This window comes from Daucus carota, chromosome 8 (genome assembly GCF_001625215.2).
Source record: "Daucus carota subsp. sativus chromosome 8, DH1 v3.0, whole genome shotgun sequence".
NCBI lineage: Eukaryota > Viridiplantae > Streptophyta > Magnoliopsida > Apiales > Apiaceae > Daucus > Daucus carota.
In genome coordinates this window covers 29,540,299-29,562,679 of record NC_030388.2, presented here as the reverse complement: position 1 = coordinate 29,562,679, position 22,381 = coordinate 29,540,299, and the positions used below count along the sequence as shown (strand labels likewise).

General features: G+C 40.6%; 1 protein-coding gene across 1 annotated transcript; it reads left to right on the top strand.

Annotated features, from left to right (window-relative positions):
* The first annotated feature begins 15,935 nt into the window (after positions 1-15,935).
* On the top strand, positions 15,936-21,664 carry LOC108199883 (uncharacterized). Its single transcript, XM_017367897.2, has 7 exons — positions 15,936-16,792; positions 16,915-17,317; positions 19,405-19,460; positions 19,555-19,785; positions 20,375-20,666; positions 20,885-21,081; positions 21,206-21,664. The coding sequence occupies exons 1-7, from the start codon at positions 16,116-16,118 to the stop codon at positions 21,357-21,359; spliced, it is 2,010 nt and encodes a 669-aa protein (XP_017223386.1). The 5' UTR covers positions 15,936-16,115; the 3' UTR covers positions 21,360-21,664.
* The last annotated feature ends 717 nt before the right edge of the window (positions 21,665-22,381 follow it).

The following is a 22,381-nucleotide window of genomic DNA, read 5'->3' as shown; positions in this document are numbered from 1 at the left end:
ACTCTGATTAACGGAAATTGAAATTTCGAAATCATGAATTGCGTTGGTGTTTAGATTAATAATTTTATAATTAGAAATGAAATCTCAATCCTACTTCTAAAATAAATTATTCAACACATTTTTTTAAGATACCCATTTCTATATCCTCATTTTCATATTCTTTATTTACATTCTTTATTCTAATTTCTGCTCCCAATTTAAATACCTCCTAAAGAATCGATGAAGTGAGTGGTTTAACAATAATTTCAAAATCTCGCTATGCACCAATTTTACTAACATCTCATGATTCATGATGGATGCTCCACATTTTTTTATGATCATAAATTCACAAACATCACATGTGTATGTCTAATCTCAGCCAAATCTTAAGGGATTATCAATAAATCTATATAGGTCCCGACAAAACTCTATATAATTATCGCTGCTTAAAAGTCATATAACCACTTTATCTGAGATAATTAGATAAGCTAACATAACTGATTGTTTAACAATTGAGATTATTATCATCTAACGTAATGGTGGAGCCTTCCTAATATTTTTTTCTTTAAACATCTTAACGATATTTTGTATGGCTTCTGTTATATGCAAAATTATGCCACTTACCTGAGTGGGCTGGGCCCATAGAAGAAGGTTTGTTCAGGGCTAGAAGAATCAAGATCCGTCCAATCTCGAGATGACTCTGTCGAAAGATGTGGCGCGCCCTATCTTTAGGCGCGCCCACTTGCCGAGGAAAGATTATTTTGTCATAATTTAGAAGGGCAGTGAGGGGTACTTTGTGTTCAGGGGGACGCCCTTGAGCGCAAGTAAAGCTCATTGTTAAAGTAAGAAGACCCTACCTTGTAGTCTAGGGAGTTGTCCTCCTTGGGAGGTAGAGGATAGAGACGAAGACACCTTGGGAGGTCCTATCTCTGTAGTCTGGCGGGTTGTCCCTGTCGGGGAGTAGGAGAGTGCCCTTGCATTTGGGGTAAGCCTAAGGGCTAGGCCTCATCGTATTGGGCCCCTTCCGGGAGGAAGATTCTAGAAGGGGAGGCCCAGCCCACGTGGGTCTCTTGGGAGAAAGAACTACGTAACGGCTTGATCCCCTATAAATAGGGGTACGTAGGCAAATTGTAGGCATCGACCATTCTTGAGAGCTATTCCAGTTAGCAATCTCGAACCCTTTGCTTACAATTGCAGCCACCTCCATAACAAACAACCAACCATCTCCTACATTCTCGCCAACAGAAATCTTGATCCACGCCGCGAACCTCATCTTTGTTAACCTACCAGTTTTCTCCGTTAACAAATTGGCGCTAGAAGGAGGGGTTTTTTCAAGATTTTCCATCGAGGAGAAAGATGTCGAATCACGGCGAGACAACGCCCGGCGGGAACCAACCCCCCGATCCTAGATCGGGGATAGGCGATAACCCTCCCGTCGACAACACGCCGGTCGGGAACGCCTCCCAGGACAGAGCAATCATCATAACAGACGGAGAGTCGGGCGTAATGAGACGCCCCGTCTCCGGCTCGCCGCCGATGTTCATAAGCAACGAGGAGTTACTCAAGGAGTTGCACTACTTAAGAAACGAAGCGAGAGAACAGCAAGCGCTCAGAGAGCGAGTCGCGCAACTGGAGTCCCTTGTTCCCGGAACACATCGTTCCGGGAAGCAGCCCTTTGAAGAGGAAAGTCAGTCAGGCCATCGTGATGATAGAAGGCCTGTGATTGTTCCACGAAACTTATTCGCGTCAGGCGGCCAAACTACTGCCGGAGGAGAGGGCGCCAGGGACGGAGGAAGACCCCCGCAAGATAGACGTGCGACCGCCCATCTGGAGGAGGCTAGTCGAGATGTTAACGCTCTGGCGGAAAGATACAGAGGAAGAGTTAGTAGGGCGGATCTTTTGGCCCTGATCAAAGATCTTGAAAGCAGACCTGAATATGCGAGCACTGGGTCAAGAACGGCAGGCATAGGTCGAGAAGGACATAGGAAGGAGATTCCGCATGGGTCAGACTCAAGAAGCTATGACAGATCGCAAGAACAAGAACCCCGTGGTTTGGGAGGAAGATCGGAACGAGACCCGATCGTGCTTGAAGGACGGCAGAGTCAGGGAGGAACGCGCGAGCATGCGACGTCTCCGGGCAACGGAAAGACTCATCATCAGACCATTGCCGATCCACACATTCAAGCCTTGTCTCAGGCCAATGCTCATGCCAATCCGCATATTCAAGCCTCATCTCAGGCCAATGCGCCCCCATCTGCTCAGACTCACGCCAATCAATCCAATCCTCTCGCCACGGCAAGTGACCTCATGGCTACTGGAACACTACCATCGATGACTCTGTCACAGCCAAACGTGCAGACCATTCCAGGCATCGGAGCCATTGATGTCAACAGCCTAAGGAAACTTCTAGCACATTTCGATGGAAGCCAAATGTCTCTTTCAAGCCAAGCCCTATCACCATTCTCTGCTGAAGTGATAGAGGCTCCGTTGCCAGCCAATTACAGAAACACCACCTCCGATTTAAAGTTTCATGGCAACTCAGATGCTGTAGAGTTTCTTGGAAGGTTCAATGTTGAGATGGGTGTCTACCAGATACCAGACCCTGTCAGGTGTAGACTTCTTGCAGCAACATTCAGAGACAGCGCCTATCAATGGTTCCGGAAATTGGAACCAGCGTCCATCACTTCTTGGACAAGCATGCAGACTATGTTCCTGACTCAGTTCCAGGCAACCGTCAAGTACGCTCCACCAGTCACCACTCTGGCAAATATCAAACAAAAGGAAGGAGAGACTCTTCATGCCTACTTCAAACGTTTCAATGCAGAGTCATCCAACGTTCGGGGGGCGACTGATGAGACACTGAAAAGCTTCTTGGTGGCTGGGCTTCGAGTGGGGACTGATTTTTGGAAGCACTTGCAAGGCAATGATCCCAAGTCCCTGGCAGATTTATATGCAAGGGCCGAGGCGTACAAAAATGTTGAACAGTCATTGGCTGAGAGTCGAAAGAATGAGAGAAGCCCGGGTAAGGCCCGACAAAAGAGAAGGGACCGGTCCCCAAGTCCAGAACAAATGGGGAGGCGACGAAGCCCCAACCGGGTCAACGCCATGTATAGAAGGAACTATACACCTCCTCGAGATCATGAAGAAAGGGAAGATCGCTGGACACCACTTGCCGCGCCAATCGATCACATCTTTGAAGTTAATCGTGACAAGGGACTCTTCCGCAGGCCAGCTCCACTAAATTCTTGGCAAGCCAAGAATAAGGATAAGTACTGTGAATACCACGAATCAACCGGGCATGATACCCATGAATGTAGACAACTGAAAGAAGAGATTGAGTTGCTAATCAAAGAAGGCCAGCTTAATGAATGGATAGTACGAGAAGCCCGGTCCCGACGAGATACTCGAGCTAAGGACAGACGGGGGCTTGGCTATACTGGCGACCAAGAGAGGGGAAAGCAAGAGGACATCCAGTTCGTTAAGGAAGGAAGCATTCATGTCATCTTCGGAGGACCGCACTTGGCCGGTGAGGGGACCAGGGCTATAGAGAGATATGCAAAGGAAGCAAGAGGTAGGCCCCTTACTAATATACATAATTTGTCATCTAGACCGCCTAAAGTCTTTAGAGGCGAAGCCATTGACATTACCTTTTCAGAAGAAGATGCCAGATGGGTTCACCACCCGCACAATGATGCCCTGGTGATCGCTCTTCGTATTGGTCCGATGAATGTTCATCGTGTGCTTGTTGATAACGGAAGCTCTGTCAACATTCTTTATTATGGCACCTACCAGAAGCTTGGCCTCCCTGATAAGGATATGAAGGTTGAGGATGTCTATATCTATGGATTTGGTGGAGAGGCTGTAAAGGTAAAGGGGACAATCCGGCTCCCGGTAACTCTAGGAGAAGGGACATGCTCAGCCACTCAGGTTATGGATTTTATGATTGTGGATCACGACTCGTCACACAATGCCATTATTGGGCGACCGTTACTGAAAGAAATGAGAGTGGTCACATCAATATATCATTTGTCTATGAAATTCCCAACACCTGGAGGGATTGGAGTTGTGAGGGGGTGCCAATATGACTCCAGAGAGTGTTACCTGCAATCTCTTAAAGGTTTCAAGAAAAATAGATCACTGAAAGAACCCCTTGTTGCCAGCACTGGTGGGGAGGTCAATATGACTTACTTTGTCCAATTTCCTGATGAAGGAGATAATCTCGGGCAATCAAAAGGGAAAGAACCAATGGAAGTAGATTCAGATGCCGAGCTTAAGCCTTGCTCTATATGGGAAAAAGGGGAGACATCTGGAACCAAAGAGGAGTCTGATCTAGATCCAAGGCTGCCCCTAGAGTCAACCAAGACCGGTCCAGCTGAAGATACCGTTGAAATCCAGGTTGGGGAGGCCGACGAGGCCAAAACATTGAAGATAGGGTCTAAGCTGAAAGGAGAGTTGAAGGCAAGCCTTATCCGTTTCTTAAGAAGCAACTTGGATGTTTTCGCTTGGTGTCATGCTGATATGGTAGGAATCGACCCAGAAGTAATGAGCCACCATTTAAACATCGACCCTACCAAGAAAGGGATGAGACAGAAGAGAAGGCCTGTTAGTGGAGAAAGGGCCCAAGCACTAAAGGACGAGGTTGACCGGTTGTTAGGTGCTAAGCTGATCAAGGAGTCGTTCTATCCTACATGGCTGGCTAACCCGGTCCTTGTCAAGAAACCAAATGGGAAGTGGAGAACCTGTGTTGACTTCACAGATCTAAACAAAGCATGCCCAAAGGATAGTTTCCCACTCCCAAGGATAGACCAGTTGGTGGATGCCACGGCTGGACATGCCTTGCTGAGTTTCATGGATGCCTATTCAGGATACAATCAGATCCCCATGCATGAGCCAGATCAGGAACATACCTCATTTATAACAGACAGGGGGTTGTATTGCTATATAGGAATGCCATTCGGGCTAATCAATGCTGGCGCAACTTACCAACGCCTTGTGAACATGATGTTTAAAGACCAGATTGGTAAGACTATGGAGGTTTATGTAGATGACATGCTGGTCAAGTCCAAGGAAGCGCAAGATCACATTCGGCACTTGTCTGAAATGTTTGACATACTTAGGAAGTATCGAATGAAGTTGAATCCCCAGAAGTGTGTATTTGGGGTTGAGTCTGGTAAATTCTTGGGGTTCATGGTAAATCATCGAGGGATCGAAGCTAATCCTGCAAAAATCAAGGCATTACTTGATATGAAGTCTCCTCAGAATGTGAGGCAGGTTCAGAGCCTTACGGGAAGGATAGCGGCATTAAATAGATTTGTGTCTAAGTCCTCAGACAGATGCAAGGTGTTCTTTAAGGCTATCAAGGAGGCTGGGAAAACGTTTGTATGGACGGATGAATGTGAAGAGGCCTTCCAAAAGATAAAGGAACAATTGGGAAAGCCACCTCTCCTGGCCAAGCCCGTAGAAGGGGAAACATTGATCTTATACTTGGCTGTGTCAAGATACTCGGTCAGCGCCGTTCTTGTAAAGGAGGGGAAGGATGTCCAATTCCCGGTGTATTATGTTAGCAAAAGGCTATTGGATGCTGAGACAAGATATACTAACATGGAAAAGTTGGTATACTCTTTGATCTTAGCAGCAAGGAAACTTCGTCCATACTTTCAGGCACATAAGATTGAGGTAAGGACTTCGTACCCTCTCCGTCAGATTATGCATAAGCCAGAGGCAACGGGAAGGTTGATGAAGTGGGCAGTAGAGCTAGGACAATTTGATTTGGAGTATAGGCCTAGGGCTACTGTCAAGGGTCAAGCTCTGGCTGATTTCTTGCTAGAATTTGAAGATGATCGCCAAGAATGGGCAATAGTGCCATATAGTCCCAACGTTGAGCCTATTAACGGACTTTTGATAGAGGATGATGCATGGTGGAATTTGCATGTCGATGGAGCTGTCAACTCGGATGGAGCTGGTGTAGGGATAGTTTTGGTTAGTCCCGGGGGGTGTCGATTGTTAAGTGCCATCCACCTAGGGTTCCCTGCAACCAATAATGATGCAGAATATGAAGCTTTGATCAATGGTTTAGCCCTAGCAGTGGAAATGAAGGCTAGGAACCTTATTGTGTACAGTGATTCGATGTTGGTGGTCCACCAGGTAAATGGGGGGTTCTTGGCTCGGGGTTGGAGAACGAACTTATACATGACCCATACGCAAGAACTGATGAAGAAGTTCAGGGAGGTACATTTGGAAAAGGTTCCTCGCGAGAAAAATGAAGGTGCTGATGCCCTGGCCAAGGCCAGTTCTAGAAGGGACACGAAGTTATTAGGAACTATCCAATTCTGTGTTCAAGAGAAGCCAAGTGTGTCAGAAGCACAGAAAGTCACTCGGTTCAGAGGAGATCTGATGGAAGTAGAGAAGGAAGTCGTGGATACTTGGATGACTCCTATACTTAAGTTCATCCAGGAGGGTCAACTCCCAGAAAGTATAAAGGAAGCCAGAAGTCTCAGATACAAAGCAGCGAGATTTGTGATATATGATGGTGTCTTGTACAAGAGAGGGTTCAACCAGCCGTTGCTGAAGTGTATTGCAGGGGAAGAGTGCAATTATATCTTAAGGGAAGTACATGAAGGAATATGCGGCAATCACTCGGGGGGTAGTTCACTTGCACTGAAGATCCTTAGGCAAGGATACTACTGGCCAACTATGAGGAGTGAAGCAAGCAAATTCGTGCAAGCATGTGATAAGTGCCAGCGATTTGCCACATATTCATCTCGTCCTGCAGCAAGTCTGACTCCGTTACTCAGCCCATGGCCATTCGCTTTGTGGGGGATAGATCTCATTGGAGAGCTTCCAAAAGCCAAAGAAGGAGTCAGGTATGCAGTAGTGGCAGTTGATTACTTTACAAAATGGGCCGAGGCCGCGCCTTTAGCAACCATTACTGCTAAGAAGATAACAAGTTTTGTATTCAATTCAATCGTATGTAGATTTGGTATCCCATACAAATTGATATCTGATAATGGGAAACAATTTGATAGCAGAGAATTGAAGAAGTTATGTGATGACTTGAATATAAGGAGGAACTTTGCAGCTGTGTATCATCCACAGAGCAATGGACAGACTGAAGCAATCAACAAGATCATCAAACACACGTTGAAGGCCAAGTTGGAAGAGAAGAAAGGTGATTGGCCGGAGGAGCTTCCAATGGTACTATGGTCATACAACACCACGCCAAGGACAACCACTGGGGAGTCGCCGTTCATGTTGACCTATGGTTGTGAAGCAATGGTTCCGGTAGAGGTCGGAGCAGGTTCCTTCAGGAGAGACCACTTCCAGGAAGAGGACAATGTTGTTAACCAGAGGCTACATCTAGATATGTTGGAGGAAGTCAGGAGGGAGGCGCAAGTTAGGTTGGCAGCATACCAACAAAGGACAGCCCGATTCTACAACAGTCGAGTCAAGCCTAGACCGTTCAAAGTGGGAGACTTAGTGTTGCGCAAGATGATGCCAGGGATGAAGGTGCCAGGTCACGGAGTGTTCGGGGCAAATTGGGAAGGACCCTACCGCATTCGGGCTGAGATCTTTGGAGGAGCATACTACTTGGAAGACATGCAGGGGGAGCCCATCTCTAAGGCATGGAATGCTGAGCACTTAAAGAAATACTATCAATAGAAGCAACCTGTAATTGCTGAGAACAATAGAAGATGGAATGTATCTGTTGATCCACTAATGAAATAATAATACTAGTGTAGTTTGCTTGATTCTGCCATTTGCTCACATACGGCGCGCCTCATCTTAGGGCGCGCCCCCCTGTTATCAACCTAGTTCCGTACAAAAAGATTTAACAAAACGAGTCCACAGGAAAATTGAAGCACCAAACAAAACGTATGGCGCGCCATATCCTAATAAAGTAAAGGGAAGCGATCATCATCTATCAAACTACAGTGTAAAAGTATAAACTCAAAATTTGGCGCGCCAAGTTATACGGCGCGCCACGTCGTCACCAATTGATACCTTACAGGATGAAAGTAAGAAGCACTTTTTCAAATACAAGAAAACAGGTAAAGTAATGAGAGGAGACATTTGATAAAGAACAGTTAAAGTTAAAGCCTACATAAAGGGCGCGCCCCAAATATCAGAAAAGACAAGTCACCAAAATTATAAGTTAAAACAACTTGCAGGGTTACAGGGTCCCGCGCCCGAATAAAATCCAGAATAATAAAAGTGGATGAGATCATGCTTGATCCTGAGAAGAATCAAGATTACCCTGTTGGGAAAGGACGGTTTCAGAAGCTGGGTTGTCTTGACTAACATTCTCGCCCGTAACTGGCTCTATCTGAAGGATCTGATTGTCCGCTTCAGCATCTGGGCGCGTCCCATCTTGAGGAGAAGGTTGTTGCAGAAATCTTCCAGCAGATTCTGATGCAGCTTCAAGCTCGATCTCCATCCTTTTCTCTTCAATGGCCTTGGCTTGTTCTACCTTAAACTCCTCAACCCAAGTTCTAGTAGACGGAACAAACTTCCCCCAGTCATAATCTGGGTCCACCGCCAGAAATCCCGTTACATAGCTTCTGAACCCTTCAGCAAAAGATGCTTCATGGGTTACGGCAAGTTGTTTCTTCACGTCCTTAACTTCATTTTCAAGAGAAAGGACGCGCCCACTAGCTGTGGTAAGTTCCTGAGCCGTTGTGTTTAATTCTGCCCTAAGATTATCCGCGTCCAGCTTCAATCGGGGAATATCCTTTTCAGCCCGAGATTTGAATCTCTCCAGTTCAGCTTTGTCTTTTTCCACATCAGATAACCGCTTCTTTAGATTAGCATTCTCCTCATCGGCAGCATCAAGGCGCGCCTGAAGCTTTTCTGCGTCAGAAGGGGTGCAGGTCAGGTGGAAGAACAGCTCACCTGCGGCGCGCCTACATGCTTCCGCTGCTTGTTCTCCAGTTCGTTGCTGCCAGTTGTGAAATCTGCCTGGGCCTAAGTAAGTATCAGCCATCCGACCAAACCAGTCACCTGCAGCTGTGACCGGGGCTTCATATGAAGGTTCTGGAGTAAGGTTCGCCACTTTGGGTCTCTTGGAAGGCTCGAGGTTAATAACATTAGGCTTTCTCTTCTCAAGATCCTTCTTTTTTGGAGGGGATTTTTGAAAAGCAGACTGGCCCACAGATACTTTGTTGATAGCCTTGGAACCAGACGCGCCCCCAGACTGGGCGCGCCCGGTCTTCAAACCAAACCCACCTGGGAGAGACATGTCTGAAAATACATGAGAGAAAAATTAGTATGTGTATGTAAGCATATCTAAGAAAATTAGACAAGGCAGTAATGAAAGCAATTAGATAGGCAGGATGGCAGTAGAAATACAAAAGCACAGACAGATACAGAAGTTAGAAGAAAGTATGTGACCATAATCAGGCGCGCCCTGATCTGTAACATCATCAGAATAGTCTTCCTCTTCCTCAACCTCGACTTCCTCGACCTTTTTGGCTTTCCTCTTGATTGGACGACCTCCATAAAAGTCATAATAAGGACAGATTGATCCTACCGCTTCGCTCAAAAAGCCGTATTCTTTCAAGCGCTCAGTAGTAACAAGATGATTAATAATCTTAGCCTCGTACGGAAGGTTAATAATATTTTCTGCTCTTCTTTTGGCGCGCCCAGAAAGAACAGATTGTTTTCTCTCGACTAAAAGAAGGAAGATTGTCTAAGTATATCATAAAAGAAGCAACAACAAACGGAAGTAAAAGAACAAAAAAGAAGGCGCGCCCAGTGAAACTTACTAGGAGAAGTGTTAAACTGAGTTCTAACTCTCTCGTCTGGCCAGGTATAGAAGAATGGTTCCTTCCATTTCTTCTCGTTGCTAGTCTTCCCCTCAGACCAGCCTGTGGAATTATGGGTCTTCCAAACCACCAGATAATAGTAGCCCAGACTAGACGCGCCTAGTCTAAAGAAGTAGCTTAGATCCTCCATAGTCGGGGCGCGGTTGTTATGATCACGATAGAGCATATACAGGGCAATGGCTAACTTCCATCCATTAGGAGATAGCTGGACAGGAGCAATGTCATACCATTCGATAATAGATCTAAAATAAGGATGAAGCGGAGGCCCAACACCAAGCTTTACCAATTTAGGGGTAAGGACCATTCTGGGGATACGTAATCTAGGATTATAATCAAAGATATGGGGCCTCATCCAAGGGTGAGGGCGCGCCCAGATGCAGCCTTTGTCATAGTACTTTAAGCACCACCTAATCTCAGCATTTGAAGCAGTAGAAGAAAGCCCAACACAGGCAAGTTTGCCAGCTTTCTTGCGAGCCTTAGCCTTGAATGTCTCTCGAATTTCCCTGTCTTCATCCCACTCGAAATCTAGTTCCTGGTCTAAGATAGAAGGATGAGCATATGGGTTAGGAGAAGGTAGAGGAGAAGGAGGGCGCGCCTCGTCTAAAGAATCTTCTTCATCTAAATTGTGATAGAAGGTTCTGGCCTCTTCTTCAGCTGCATTTTCTTCAGAATCATCGTCAGTCTCATTAGCCTCACCTCCCACTTCTTCTTCTATGTCATCATCCGACTGGTTTTCATCCAAGCTAGCAGCATGATTCTTCTTTGAAGAGTCACGAAGTTCCCGTTCGTCTTGATCTAACAGCTCATCTATATCAATTTGGTGAGTTTCTGGCAATTCAGGGGAAGAAGCCCCGCTTTCAGTCGTGCCCATGGTAGGTCGAGGGGGTAATGAGCGTAAAGGGGTAGGTGAGAGAGGACCTGGCGCGCCCAGTATAGCCAGCTGCAAAAGAAAAGGAAGGTTGTGACAACTGGGCGCGCCAAGATAAAGAAAATAGAAGAAGAAAACATCTGTCGAATGAATGTATTAAAGAAGAGAAGCATAAGGAAAAAGAAGAAGAAAGGATGAAAAGCAAATACACGAAAGCTTTAACCTTTAAGCCACAACAATACAAACAGAGACTATGCATAAGCACAAAACAGAGGAATGGAAAGTAGCTAAAGATAATGGGCGCGCCTAGAGATAGGGCGCGCCAGGAGGAGAAAAGGGGGAACTCGTCAAAGCAAAAAGATCTAATCCTATGACATGCATCTATATAATAAGGAGCTAACGGGTGCATACTACCACTACAGGGCGCGCCTAGCCTACATCAAGTAATCAGGGTATCACAAACAGATATTCAAAATCAAAAAGTGTTGAAACAGGATCAAATGTATATACATACATATATATACAGTAGAAATATGAAGAACAGTAAGGAAGATAAATGGTCACATGCTTGAATCTGCTAAGTTACTCGGTGAAATAGGAAAATAAAGGTATGAGAAGGTACCTTATGCAGAGAGGGACACTGGGCTGGTCTCGAAATTTGAAATGGAGCGCGGATGCGGCCTGAAAAGCACGATGAAGGTCGACGGCGGCGGGATACAGTTATAGAGTAAAAGAAAATGGGATGAAAATGAAGAGATAAAAAAGAAACCCCGTATTTATACTAGGGTAAAAAATTAAAGAATTAAAATAAATCAAAAATAACGGAGAATAGTGGAGTACAGCTGTTCATGTTAGGGCTTCAACGGTCGACAACATCGGGCGCGCCCAATCTTGTCACACCCAAATTTGTTAGAAGACATACAAAAGTAAATTGAAGGAGAGTTAAATAGAAAGAGGAAAGATGTTCACAGAAAACAGGAAGATCTCGCCAACATTTTCAATGTTACCAAGATCTGGGGGGTAGTTGTTATATGCAAAATTATGCCACTTACCTGAGTGGGCTGGGCCCATAGAAGAAGGTTTGTTCAGGGCTAGAAGAATCAAGATCCGTCCAATCTCGAGATGACTCTGTCGAAAGATGTGGCGCGCCCTATCTTTAGGCGCGCCCACTTGCCGAGGAAAGATTATTTTGTCATAATTTAGAAGGGCAGTGAGGGGTACTTTGTGTTCAGGGGGACGCCCTTGAGCGCAAGTAAAGCTCATTGTTAAAGTAAGAAGACCCTACCTTGTAGTCTAGGGAGTTGTCCTCCTTGGGAGGTAGAGGATAGAGACGAAGACACCTTGGGAGGTCCTATCTCTGTAGTCTGGCGGGTTGTCCCTGTCGGGGAGTAGGAGAGTGCCCTTGCATTTGGGGTAAGCCTAAGGGCTAGGCCTCATCGTATTGGGCCCCTTCCGGGAGGAAGATTCTAGAAGGGGAGGCCCAGCCCACGTGGGTCTCTTGGGAGAAAGAACTACGTAACGGCTTGATCCCCTATAAATAGGGGTACGTAGGCAAATTGTAGGCATCGACCATTCTTGAGAGCTATTCCAGTTAGCAATCTCGAACCCTTTGCTTACAATTGCAGCCACCTCCATAACAAACAACCAACCATCTCCTACATTCTCGCCAACAGAAATCTTGATCCACGCCGCGAACCTCATCTTTGTTAACCTACCAGTTTTCTCCGTTAACAGCTTCCATATTTTAGACAGATCGATAAAAATAAAATAATATTGGAGCTCGAATTTGAAGGTATAGTCCCTCCATCTCATTCATTAAACTTAGAGGGCAAACCGTGTTTGCCTGGGCTTAAAACCCGGGCTTTAAGCTATCTCTGATTTTAAATTGAAAAATGTCTGTTTGTGTAATAAGTCAGAAGTCAGTTTAAAGTCAGAAATAAGCCAGAAACTAGTTTGAAGCTAGAAGTTAGTTTGAGGTACTTTTTTCGGCGGCTAAATTTTTTTAAATTTTTTTTTTGATAAAAATTACTCCTAAATCATAAGTTACTCATAAATCACTTTAATTTTTATTATTATATTTTTAATAACTCATAAGTCAAAATTACCCAAACAGACATATTAAACTGCCAGCTTATTTGATAAGTCACGTTAAGTCATAAGGCACGTTAAATCATAAGCCATAAGCTCAGTCAAACGAGCTCTACGTCTCTCAATTCTATCAATCCAGGTTTTCTAAATTTAATTAAATCATTTCCTTCGATATAAATATAATCATTTTTATGAGAATAAATTGAAAAGTTAAATGAAAATTTTGTATTAGTTTTTAATTTAAAATAGTATAGAAAAAGAAAGGGATTTTCTCATAAATACCTAAGATCAAAATTGTTTTGACAGAATACTACATTTTTTTAAATATTTGACAAAAATATCAAAATTTCAAAATTATTTAAAAAAAACTGCAATCATATCCAACTATGCTTGCAACTAGATGCAATCATAAAAACAATTAATTAAAGGGACCAATCAACTGAAATTGCACGTTTCTGCGTATAGTTGCAGAACATATTTTTGCAAACATCTTCTGAAAAATTAGTATTTCTAGACAAAATTCAAAAAGAATGAAATCGCAAAAAACCTTTGAAGAATATGATATTTTTGATAAATTTCTAAAAAGTAAAAAATCCGTCCTAAACTGCATACGATAAAAAATGCTGTATCAAAAGTTGTTGGGTGCAATAAGCCAACAGGAACACCAACAACATCAGTTGCGGCGATTATTACTACATTTCTAATGTAATCACTTTGTTACTGTCGCATCATAATCATATCATCACTTCATCACTAATTGATGGACAGAACTGGGATTAAAAAATTCAAAATGACGTGAACCAGTTATAAACTACAGTGGTTTGAGACTGTTTCAACGGTAACTTCGCAAAAGCATTGACGACCCTCGGTGAAATCCGAAAAATGGGCTCTTAGATTTAATATAAGATTGCGGGGAGAACATGTATTTTATTTTAAATTTAAATTTTAAATATTATGTTTTAAATGTGATGGTTAAATTTGTCGAAACTTTATAGGCCTGTAAGAATTCTGTAGGAAGATTGCACATCATTTATTATCATATTAAACTGATATATTCCATTTTAACGATCTAAAATATTAATAACATACTATTTTTAAATTATAATTAATCAACATAGCCAATACCATTGAAGTAAAATGTCTTACCGGTTGAGCAAATTTTACATAATGTTTTACGGATCCCATTTACAGCGATTATAATCGAGGTTGGAGATGCTCTAAACAGTTAAACGAAAGAAAAGCATGTAACTAAATCTCCATCAAATCACATATATAATTATAAATCCGGGATCCTGTGCCATCGCTCACTCTTGTGTTTCAGTATTGAAAAATGAAGCAATTAGTAAATTCTTATAAAAACAGAAGAGAGTAGAAATGGAGGATAACATGGATCAGGCAATTGGCAATTTCATCTGGGAAACTAGAACTAACACATTAAAAGCTTAAACAACGAGAGATTAACAAGTCACGCAGAGGGAAAAAAAACAGAGGTTAACAAGTCAACATTTGCATGCTTCTCGACGAGAGAAAAAAGTGGTCTTGTACTTGGTCAAAATACATATTGGATATTCACCACATTTTTATAGTAGCTTCAATAAACATTTAATTAAGTACCATTTTTTAAAAGAGTTCAGCATATCATGATCATCTTTTTCTAGATTTTAAATCGCTGATCTAAAAGCTAAATTACATTTTCGAGATTTTCTAATTTCTACCAACACAAAAAATTGACAAGAAAGAATTTGGTTCACCGTAAAAAAATTATTATATTTCTCAATATCATTTTATGTTATCAACCACGAAATAAAATATTTTTTTAAACAAATTATTAAGAATATTAATAAATAATAAAAATAATTTTAAAAATTGATGACCAATCATAATTAATTATCAATTGATAGGGTCAGGTTCGAGATAGAACCAAGTTATTGTTAGAACTTAGAACTCGCTAAGGACCATTAGATCTAAGTATATTATATGGTTGAGATTGAAATTACATTTAATTACGAAGTATTATATGCATTAAATATGTACATATTTATGACCATTAACTAATCACTTTAAATAAAATGAATTACTTACCATAATTAGTTTTAGTTTTAATTATAATTATTATATATTGCTGCAGTATACTCTATTTTGTAAATAGATTATACTGCAGCAATATATAATTAATATATATATTGCTGCAGTATACTCTATTTTTATGTCATATATTCATTAAAACAAAAAATACTATTGCAGTATATCATAAATTATACTCTTACACTATTGTCTAACTAATACAAAAATAACATAATCATAGTATATACCATTGCAGTATATATAAGTAATAGATAAAATAATAGATTCAATTCAGAAACACGATATAAGCCAAAATGAAATAATTAGTGAATTCATTATTTTATCTGTAACTTAAATATACGGCAATGATATACCATAATATATTTATGAATTGATTTGATTTTTTTATCTATTACTTAGATATGCTGCAATGGTATACTATAATTATATCATGTGTGATATATTTCCTGAAATAGTGAGATATGATATATAATTTATTACCTAATATAATGTAAAATATAATGTGTGCTTTAATGAGGGAAGATATTAAATGATTTAATATAAATGCCCTTTAGATCACAGCCATAGATTTTAAATAAATCTGACGGATGTCTACGGTCCTAAGTTCTAATTCTAGTATAGGTTCTGATTTGAACTTCACCCTCAATTGATATATGTTAGCTCACCGACTAGATTAAGGGGCTGCTTGGGTGAACTTAAAATAAGTGTTTTTTGCTTAAAATAAATAAGTGGAGTAGAAGTTAGAAGCAAGAGACTTATAAGTAATTAAAATGTTTGGAAAATAAGTGGAAACCCTGAAACAAAAACTGGCATTCTTAACTTTTTATAAGTGCTTCTTGACTTATTACACAAACAGCACGAATAAGTGCTCCTGACTTATAATTCAGAAGCTAGACTTATAAATCTAAAACAAACCCCCACTAAATCTTTAATTATTTAAATAATCATCCGATTAATTTTTTATCATGTTATTTCTTAGCCAGTAGTCCAATTTCCGTTTTTTATAACATCGTAAATGTGTTACGATGCTGAGAGTGGGCCTATGCCGGCAAAAACGGTAGACTGAGTAAGCCTGGCCGGTTCATTTCGAATACATAACAATAAATCTCATTTCGCCAACTTAGTCCATTTGTCTCTCTTCATCTACATCTACACACATATATCATCATCATCATATATATATACTACACTCCAATTAGCTTCGTTTTCTAATTATCTCTGATTTTACTCACCTATACATACACATATACATACACACAGAGATTTGAGTAGCGATGACTGAGATGGAATTGCTCAACGGAGAAGACGATGCTGCTGTCACTACTCCTCACGCTGTTCCGATCGCCGGGAAGTACAAGATTGTGCCGCTGGACGACGACGTTTCGGAGCTCTCGGAGCTGAAACTGGACGATAAGGACGGCGGCGAGAAAATCGGCGATTTTTTCGGGGAGGTGAAGAGCGGGGGAGTGGAGGTGGATGAGAGTGAGGGGGAGAGGTCGCCGGCGGCGGGAGGAGGCGACGGGGGATTTGAAAAACTAGCCGTTGGCGAGAAAATCGGGGCGGAGGAGACGGAGTCGGTGATTTCGCCGAACTCGAGGCTTCCGAAGCCTGAGGCGCCGGCGGGTGTTGTGTTTAGTCGGTCGCAATCGGCGCCGGAGAGCGGCGGCGGAGTGAGTATGCCGGCGATCGGGAGGTTTTTTCGGGAGAAGAGTAGTAGCTTGTCGAGTTCGATTACGAAAGGCTTATCGACGTTGAAAGATGAGTCGGAGAAGTTTAGGCTGAATAAGGTGACGGAATTTAGTTTATCGGGAGTTAAAGTGATTGTCCAGACGAAAAATGAGGATGATGAAGTGGATATAGTTGAGTTTAAGGGACAAATTAGCTTTTTTTCGAGGTCAAATTGTCGAGATTGTAGTGCTGTTCGACATTTCCTCCGCGAAAGGAAATTGAGGTAATCAGAATTGTTATGTGTATCTTTGACTTTTTGTACGTATTTGATTGAATAACAGCGTAATTAGATATTTTGTTTAATGACATTGTTGATATGTATGTGATATTATTGTTTTTGATTAGGTATGTTGAAATTAACATTGATGTGTTTCCGGGGAGGGAGAAGGAATTGAAAGAGAGAACGGGGAGTGTATCAGTTCCGCAGATATTTTTTAATGAGAAGTTAGTTGGGGGATTAGTGGTGTTGAATTCACTGAGGAACAGTGGGATGCTGGAACAAAAATTGAAGGATTTGTTATCGAAGAAATGTCCGGCGAGTGCGCCTGCACCACCGGTTTATGGATTTGATGATCAATCGGAGGAGGATGAGAAGATGGATGAAATGGTGGGGATTGTTAGGGTTTTAAGGCAGAAGTTACCGATTCAGGATCGGATGATGAAGATGAAAATTGTGAAGAATTGTTTTTCGGGGACTGAGATGGTGGATGCCATTATGAAACACTACGAGGTCTCAGACAGGATCAAGGTACTTTCTTATTTCTTTTAATAGTGAAGATTATTGTATAAGTCTCATTAATGTCTGCTTGCTATATGTCTGACCAGTATTTGTTTCGTGCTCGAATAACTATAAACAGTTTCTTCATGAAAGTTACGACTTTTTCAGAGAAATTATTTGGATAGATATTGTTTAACAAGTCTGCACTATATATGATGCAAGGATCCTAAGACTCGGTATATGTTTGATTCCGATATGATTCTGTTTTAGTTAGTTAGATATTTAAACCTAACGTATGGCAGGCAATGTCACACTAATGCACTATTTTAATCATTTAAATAAGTTTTTTCTTTTGTTATTTGAATATGGCTTTGCAGACTTTAAGGCTCCTGTATCTTTATGTATGCAAAGAATTTTGATAGGTAGGTCCGTAGTGAAGGACTATTTTAAGAATTTAAGCCAGTTGCTTATAAATTACGTAGGCTGTGGGGACTAACTATAACCAACCAAGATTTAAAATGAGTAACATGCATGCTGTTGTGATGACTTGGGTTATTTTATAAACTTCTAGTTGAGAGAAAGCAACAGTATGGCGATATGTTATGGTTTGTCTCGATTTGACTTCGAGATAGGAGCTCAAAAAATTAATGCAGAAAGTATTTTACTTGGAAACAGGTTCTTCTCCTTATTTCCGTGTAATTACTTATTAATACTCATTATTGTACCTGACAAAAAAAACACTTAATATTGTATACAGACCTTTTTTAAATCATGGACTCATGGAGTCCGTGGATTAAATTGGATATTCTGAATTTTCATGATTCTTTGTACTAAAACTTCATTAAATTTCTAGCTTCAGCACCCACTTCATAGAAAGCTTTAATGCCATTAACATTTGAGATGCTTTGTATTTATTTTTCATGGCCGTTGGTGGCAAATGTTTTGGCTTTAAATCGAAAATGCACTACTTTGCTATCATATGTGGATAGACTACGTGTATATATATCCATATGGAATCTGATATTCTGATCTCTACTTGCGACCTTCTTGTTCTAATCTAGGGTAAATTATCCGGGTGCGGACCTCATCAAGTCTTGTTGTTTTCTGGGATACTTTCAAATATAGATTATATTTACTAGAATAAACTCGATTTCTAGGCGGTGTACACTTTATAACAGCATTTCTGTTAGATACCTTTAGATCTGTTTATTAATTTAAGAGTTGTGCCAAATTATTGCTTCAGAATCTAGAACTGAAATTTAGACCGTTGTATTTCTTTCTGTAAAATCAGATACGTCCACGCCGGTTTGGATAAGTGTGCAAAACAGATAGCCGTACATGTCACATATCATTTTCAGTTAATAGATTTTTCCTACCTCCCCTTGCGTCAATATGGTTGTGATGCCATAAGATTTGAATTAATCTACTTCTATACTAATAATAGTTGGTTTGACCCTTCTGAGGACTTCCTCATACTTGTTTAAATCTGGGCTTTGAGTGCATATCGTACTTTGTAGCATTTTCTTAATATTAAAAGAAAGCACTGTGTGCTCCTCACCGTACTATTGCTATTTTTATTCTTGTTGTTTAATATTATAAATGATGTAAACTGTACTCTTCCCAGTCACATGCTGTTCTACTAGCATAGTGACATTTTCACTTAAAAAAAATTACTACCTAAATTATTAGGACCTGATTTACTCTGAGATCTGTGATGCTGTTCCCAGTATTAGTAATTTATCGATGTAATAAAACAATTTTGTCATATGTCTCGACACTTATACACTATTATAGTCAACTCTTTTTTAAATCCGCATATGCATGTAAATTGTGCATAAACTCAATAATAACCTGGTGCAATGTTTAAACATCAGTGTGAGCACATACACATTATAAGGTTATTTAAAGTTTGAAAGGTATCCTGTAGTGTGTACTTTTATACATTCAATGAAATGAGTTTGGTGCGTGTCAAGTAGGTCTTAAGGTATGTAGGCAGCTGTTTAATTTATCTCATATAAGGTGCGATGCCAGATTTTGATCATTACAAATTCACTTGTGGTTCTCTCTGTACTACATGCTTCTAACTGATTTTCTATTCTTTTTTGGAACACATATAGGCAGTTGAAATTGGAAAGAAGCTGGTAGAGAAACACTTCATACATAACGTCTTTGGGTAAGAAGACTAGTAAGCAAAAGAGGGCCACTTTTGCCAAATTGTAGAATTTCTTGCAGTCATTTAATATTCTTAATTTCTTTTCTCTTTACAGAGAAATCGAATTCGAGGATGGAAATCACTACTATCGGTTCCTTGAGCATGAGACCTTCATTCCTAGATGCTTCAATTTCCGAGGATCCACTAATGACATTGAGCCAAAGGCAGCTGCCACAGTTAGCCAAAGGCTTTCCAAGTTGATGTCTGCAATTCTTGAATCCTATGCTTCTGATGATCGACAGCATCTTGATTATGTTGCAATAAGCAATAGTGAAGAATTCCGGAGGTATGTTCAGCAGTGTACTTGATAAATTCATTGCCACATATCGCTTTTTATCTACTCATATATATTAAAAATGAGCCATGTCATTGAAACACAACAAAATACAGCTACTTTTATTGTGATGCTTAACCTAACATATGAAGCCCCAACCCCCCTGGACATGGATGGTTCTCTAGTCTCCACTTCATCTTTGATTCTATCAATGTATTTACCTTGTGATTACCTTTCTCTTTCAAGTTAAACCACCCCTTGGTCCTTTGAATCTAATACCGAGAATCTAAATACGGACTACATAAGTAAACTATAAGTAAAATTTCTGTAACTGTAGATAATGATGACTTGGTGTTACAGCGGAGCCCTATTTGTTTGAACACTGATTAGCATCACAGATTTAGCACTTGTGCCATAACTCATGGCATATAAGTAAGCAACAATACGTGTTTTAAACTCTAAAATTTCTAAATTACTATGGTCTTCTTAAATTTCTGAACTCTGTTAAGGGTTGGACTGCTGGTATATTGCTAGATTTATATGTATTATAGTTATAAAGTTTAACATTTTCTTTAATATTTCTTCTCGTTTACAACTGCAGATATGTAAATCTGGTACAAGATCTTCAAAGGCTGGACATCACGTCTCTATCCCCAGATGAGAAGTTGGCCTTTTTTCTAAACCTGTTCAATGCGATGGTCATTCATGCTGCCATTAGGATTGGACATCCTGGGGGAGTTGTCGATCGGAGATCCTTTAATTCTGATTTTCTTTACATAATTGGAGGCCACCGTTACTCGCTAAATGATATAAGAAATGGTGTCCTGAGAGGTAACCGAAGAGCACCTTACTCACTGGTCAAACCCTTTGGTGGTGGAGACAGGCGCTCAGAGGTGAGCAATAAATTTTTTCCTAATATTATCTCCAACTTTTAACAATATAATTGAAGAGCAAAAATCACACTTGGAAGTTAAAACGTGCCGTAGCTTGTCTTCACTCAGTTCATCCTCTATTATTCTTTTGAACTTTCAATTTGCATGCTAATATTAATATTGTTCTGCCGTCCTATTTTCTTCTTTATTGTGTGTGATCATAATTTTTCTTTCCACAGATGGCACTCCCAAAGATGAATCCATTGATTCATTTTGGACTCTGTAATGGCACCAGATCAAGCCCAACTGTGAGATTCTATACTCCAAAAGCAATAGAATCTGAGTTAAGACATGCTGCTAGGGAGTTTTTCCAAAAGGATGGTATCGAGGTGAATCTGGCAAAAAGGACAGTCTATCTCACTCGTATCATGAAATGGTATGCTTGACATTAACAAATCACTATCTACATGTACATAATTAGGATCAAAGTCTGCATGAAATGCAACATTGCAGACTACATTTTCTCATTTTCTTATATTCTTATCTTTATATTTCTCCAGGTTCGATATGGATTTTGGACAGGAAAAGGAGATGCTGAAGTGGATGATGAAATACTTGGATGCAACCCAGGCAGGTCTTTTGACACATCTCTTATCGGACGGAGGTTCTGTTAATGTTGTTTACCAGAAATATGATTGGTCCGCAAATTTTTGAGAAACTTGGATTTGATGAAAGGCGATAGAATCCAACCTATAAATAGGTGATGAGATTTGTGTAGATAAAACTATAGACTTAGAAATGCCTGTATGGATTTAAAGTTCTAGAGAGGAGTTCTTATCTGTTTAAACTGTAAGGGTTCGTGGTTGGTTTTTTTCTTTTTTCATCTATATGCAAATCTGAGAGATAAAAGTTGATGTAATGACCTTCCAGACCAGTATGGTTCTAGCGAAACAGCAGATCGTCTTCTGGAAAGGTGTATTTATTTGATATTTTGATTGTATGAGAGTTACCTTTATACATGGTATATCCTTATCGATTATTAGTCCCTTGTCATAGTTTTGATAGAAACTTTGTTTGAGGTAATCGTGGGATCTGAGTCGTATACTACAGCGTAGAGCTGAATGTGAGATCGATTTGAAACCGAGGTAAATTTTAACAGAACACAAGTGTCAGTGACAGCGTCTTACAGGTTAAGCATAGTACATATACTCCCACCATGTGTCGATGTTCAGTTCGATTCTTGAATGACAATTTTAATGCTCGTATCGTACTAGTAGGGTTATGGTAATAACGTATGTTCATAGGACTCTCTTCCTTGATTGCTCTGCGAAGAAAGTTCCACAAAAGATGAGCTCTCTCGACGGCATGCTAGATTCAGATAATCATACGTTACGGGTTCTGTTCAAAGATCTCCGATTTATTGAAAAATCCACGATCAATTCTTAGAATATATTTTTTCACTTTATCGGAGTACATTCCAATTTAACAAAAAATCCCCAATTTTTTTGAAAAACACTCTTGATAGGTCCTGAATCGGTAGGTTAATCAATTAATTCCGATTTCTAATTTTACAATCATGATTACAAGGATTTAATCATGTTCGACGAACTCGGATTTAATAACGAACGTTAACCCGACCCCTTGAGTTTCCTCATCCATGACCCATCTCTGTTTCATTAACAGCAATGCTGCCCTGCCCTGTTCTGCTCTGCTCTGTTCTTAATTTCTCTTCCCTC

What these genes read in the sequence shown, in the direction of transcription:
- LOC108199883 (XM_017367897.2), top strand. Translation starts at nt 16,116, where the DNA reads ATGACTGAGATGGAATTGCTCAACGGAGAAGACGATGCTGCTGTCACT. An exon ending in GTGGAGACAGGCGCTCAGAG is followed by an intron (nt 20,667 to 20,884) that starts GTGAGCAATAAA and finishes TTCTTTCCACAG; the next exon opens with ATGGCACTCCCAAAGATGAA. An exon ending in CTCACTCGTATCATGAAATG is followed by an intron (nt 21,082 to 21,205) that starts GTATGCTTGACA and finishes ATATTTCTCCAG; the next exon opens with GTTCGATATGGATTTTGGAC.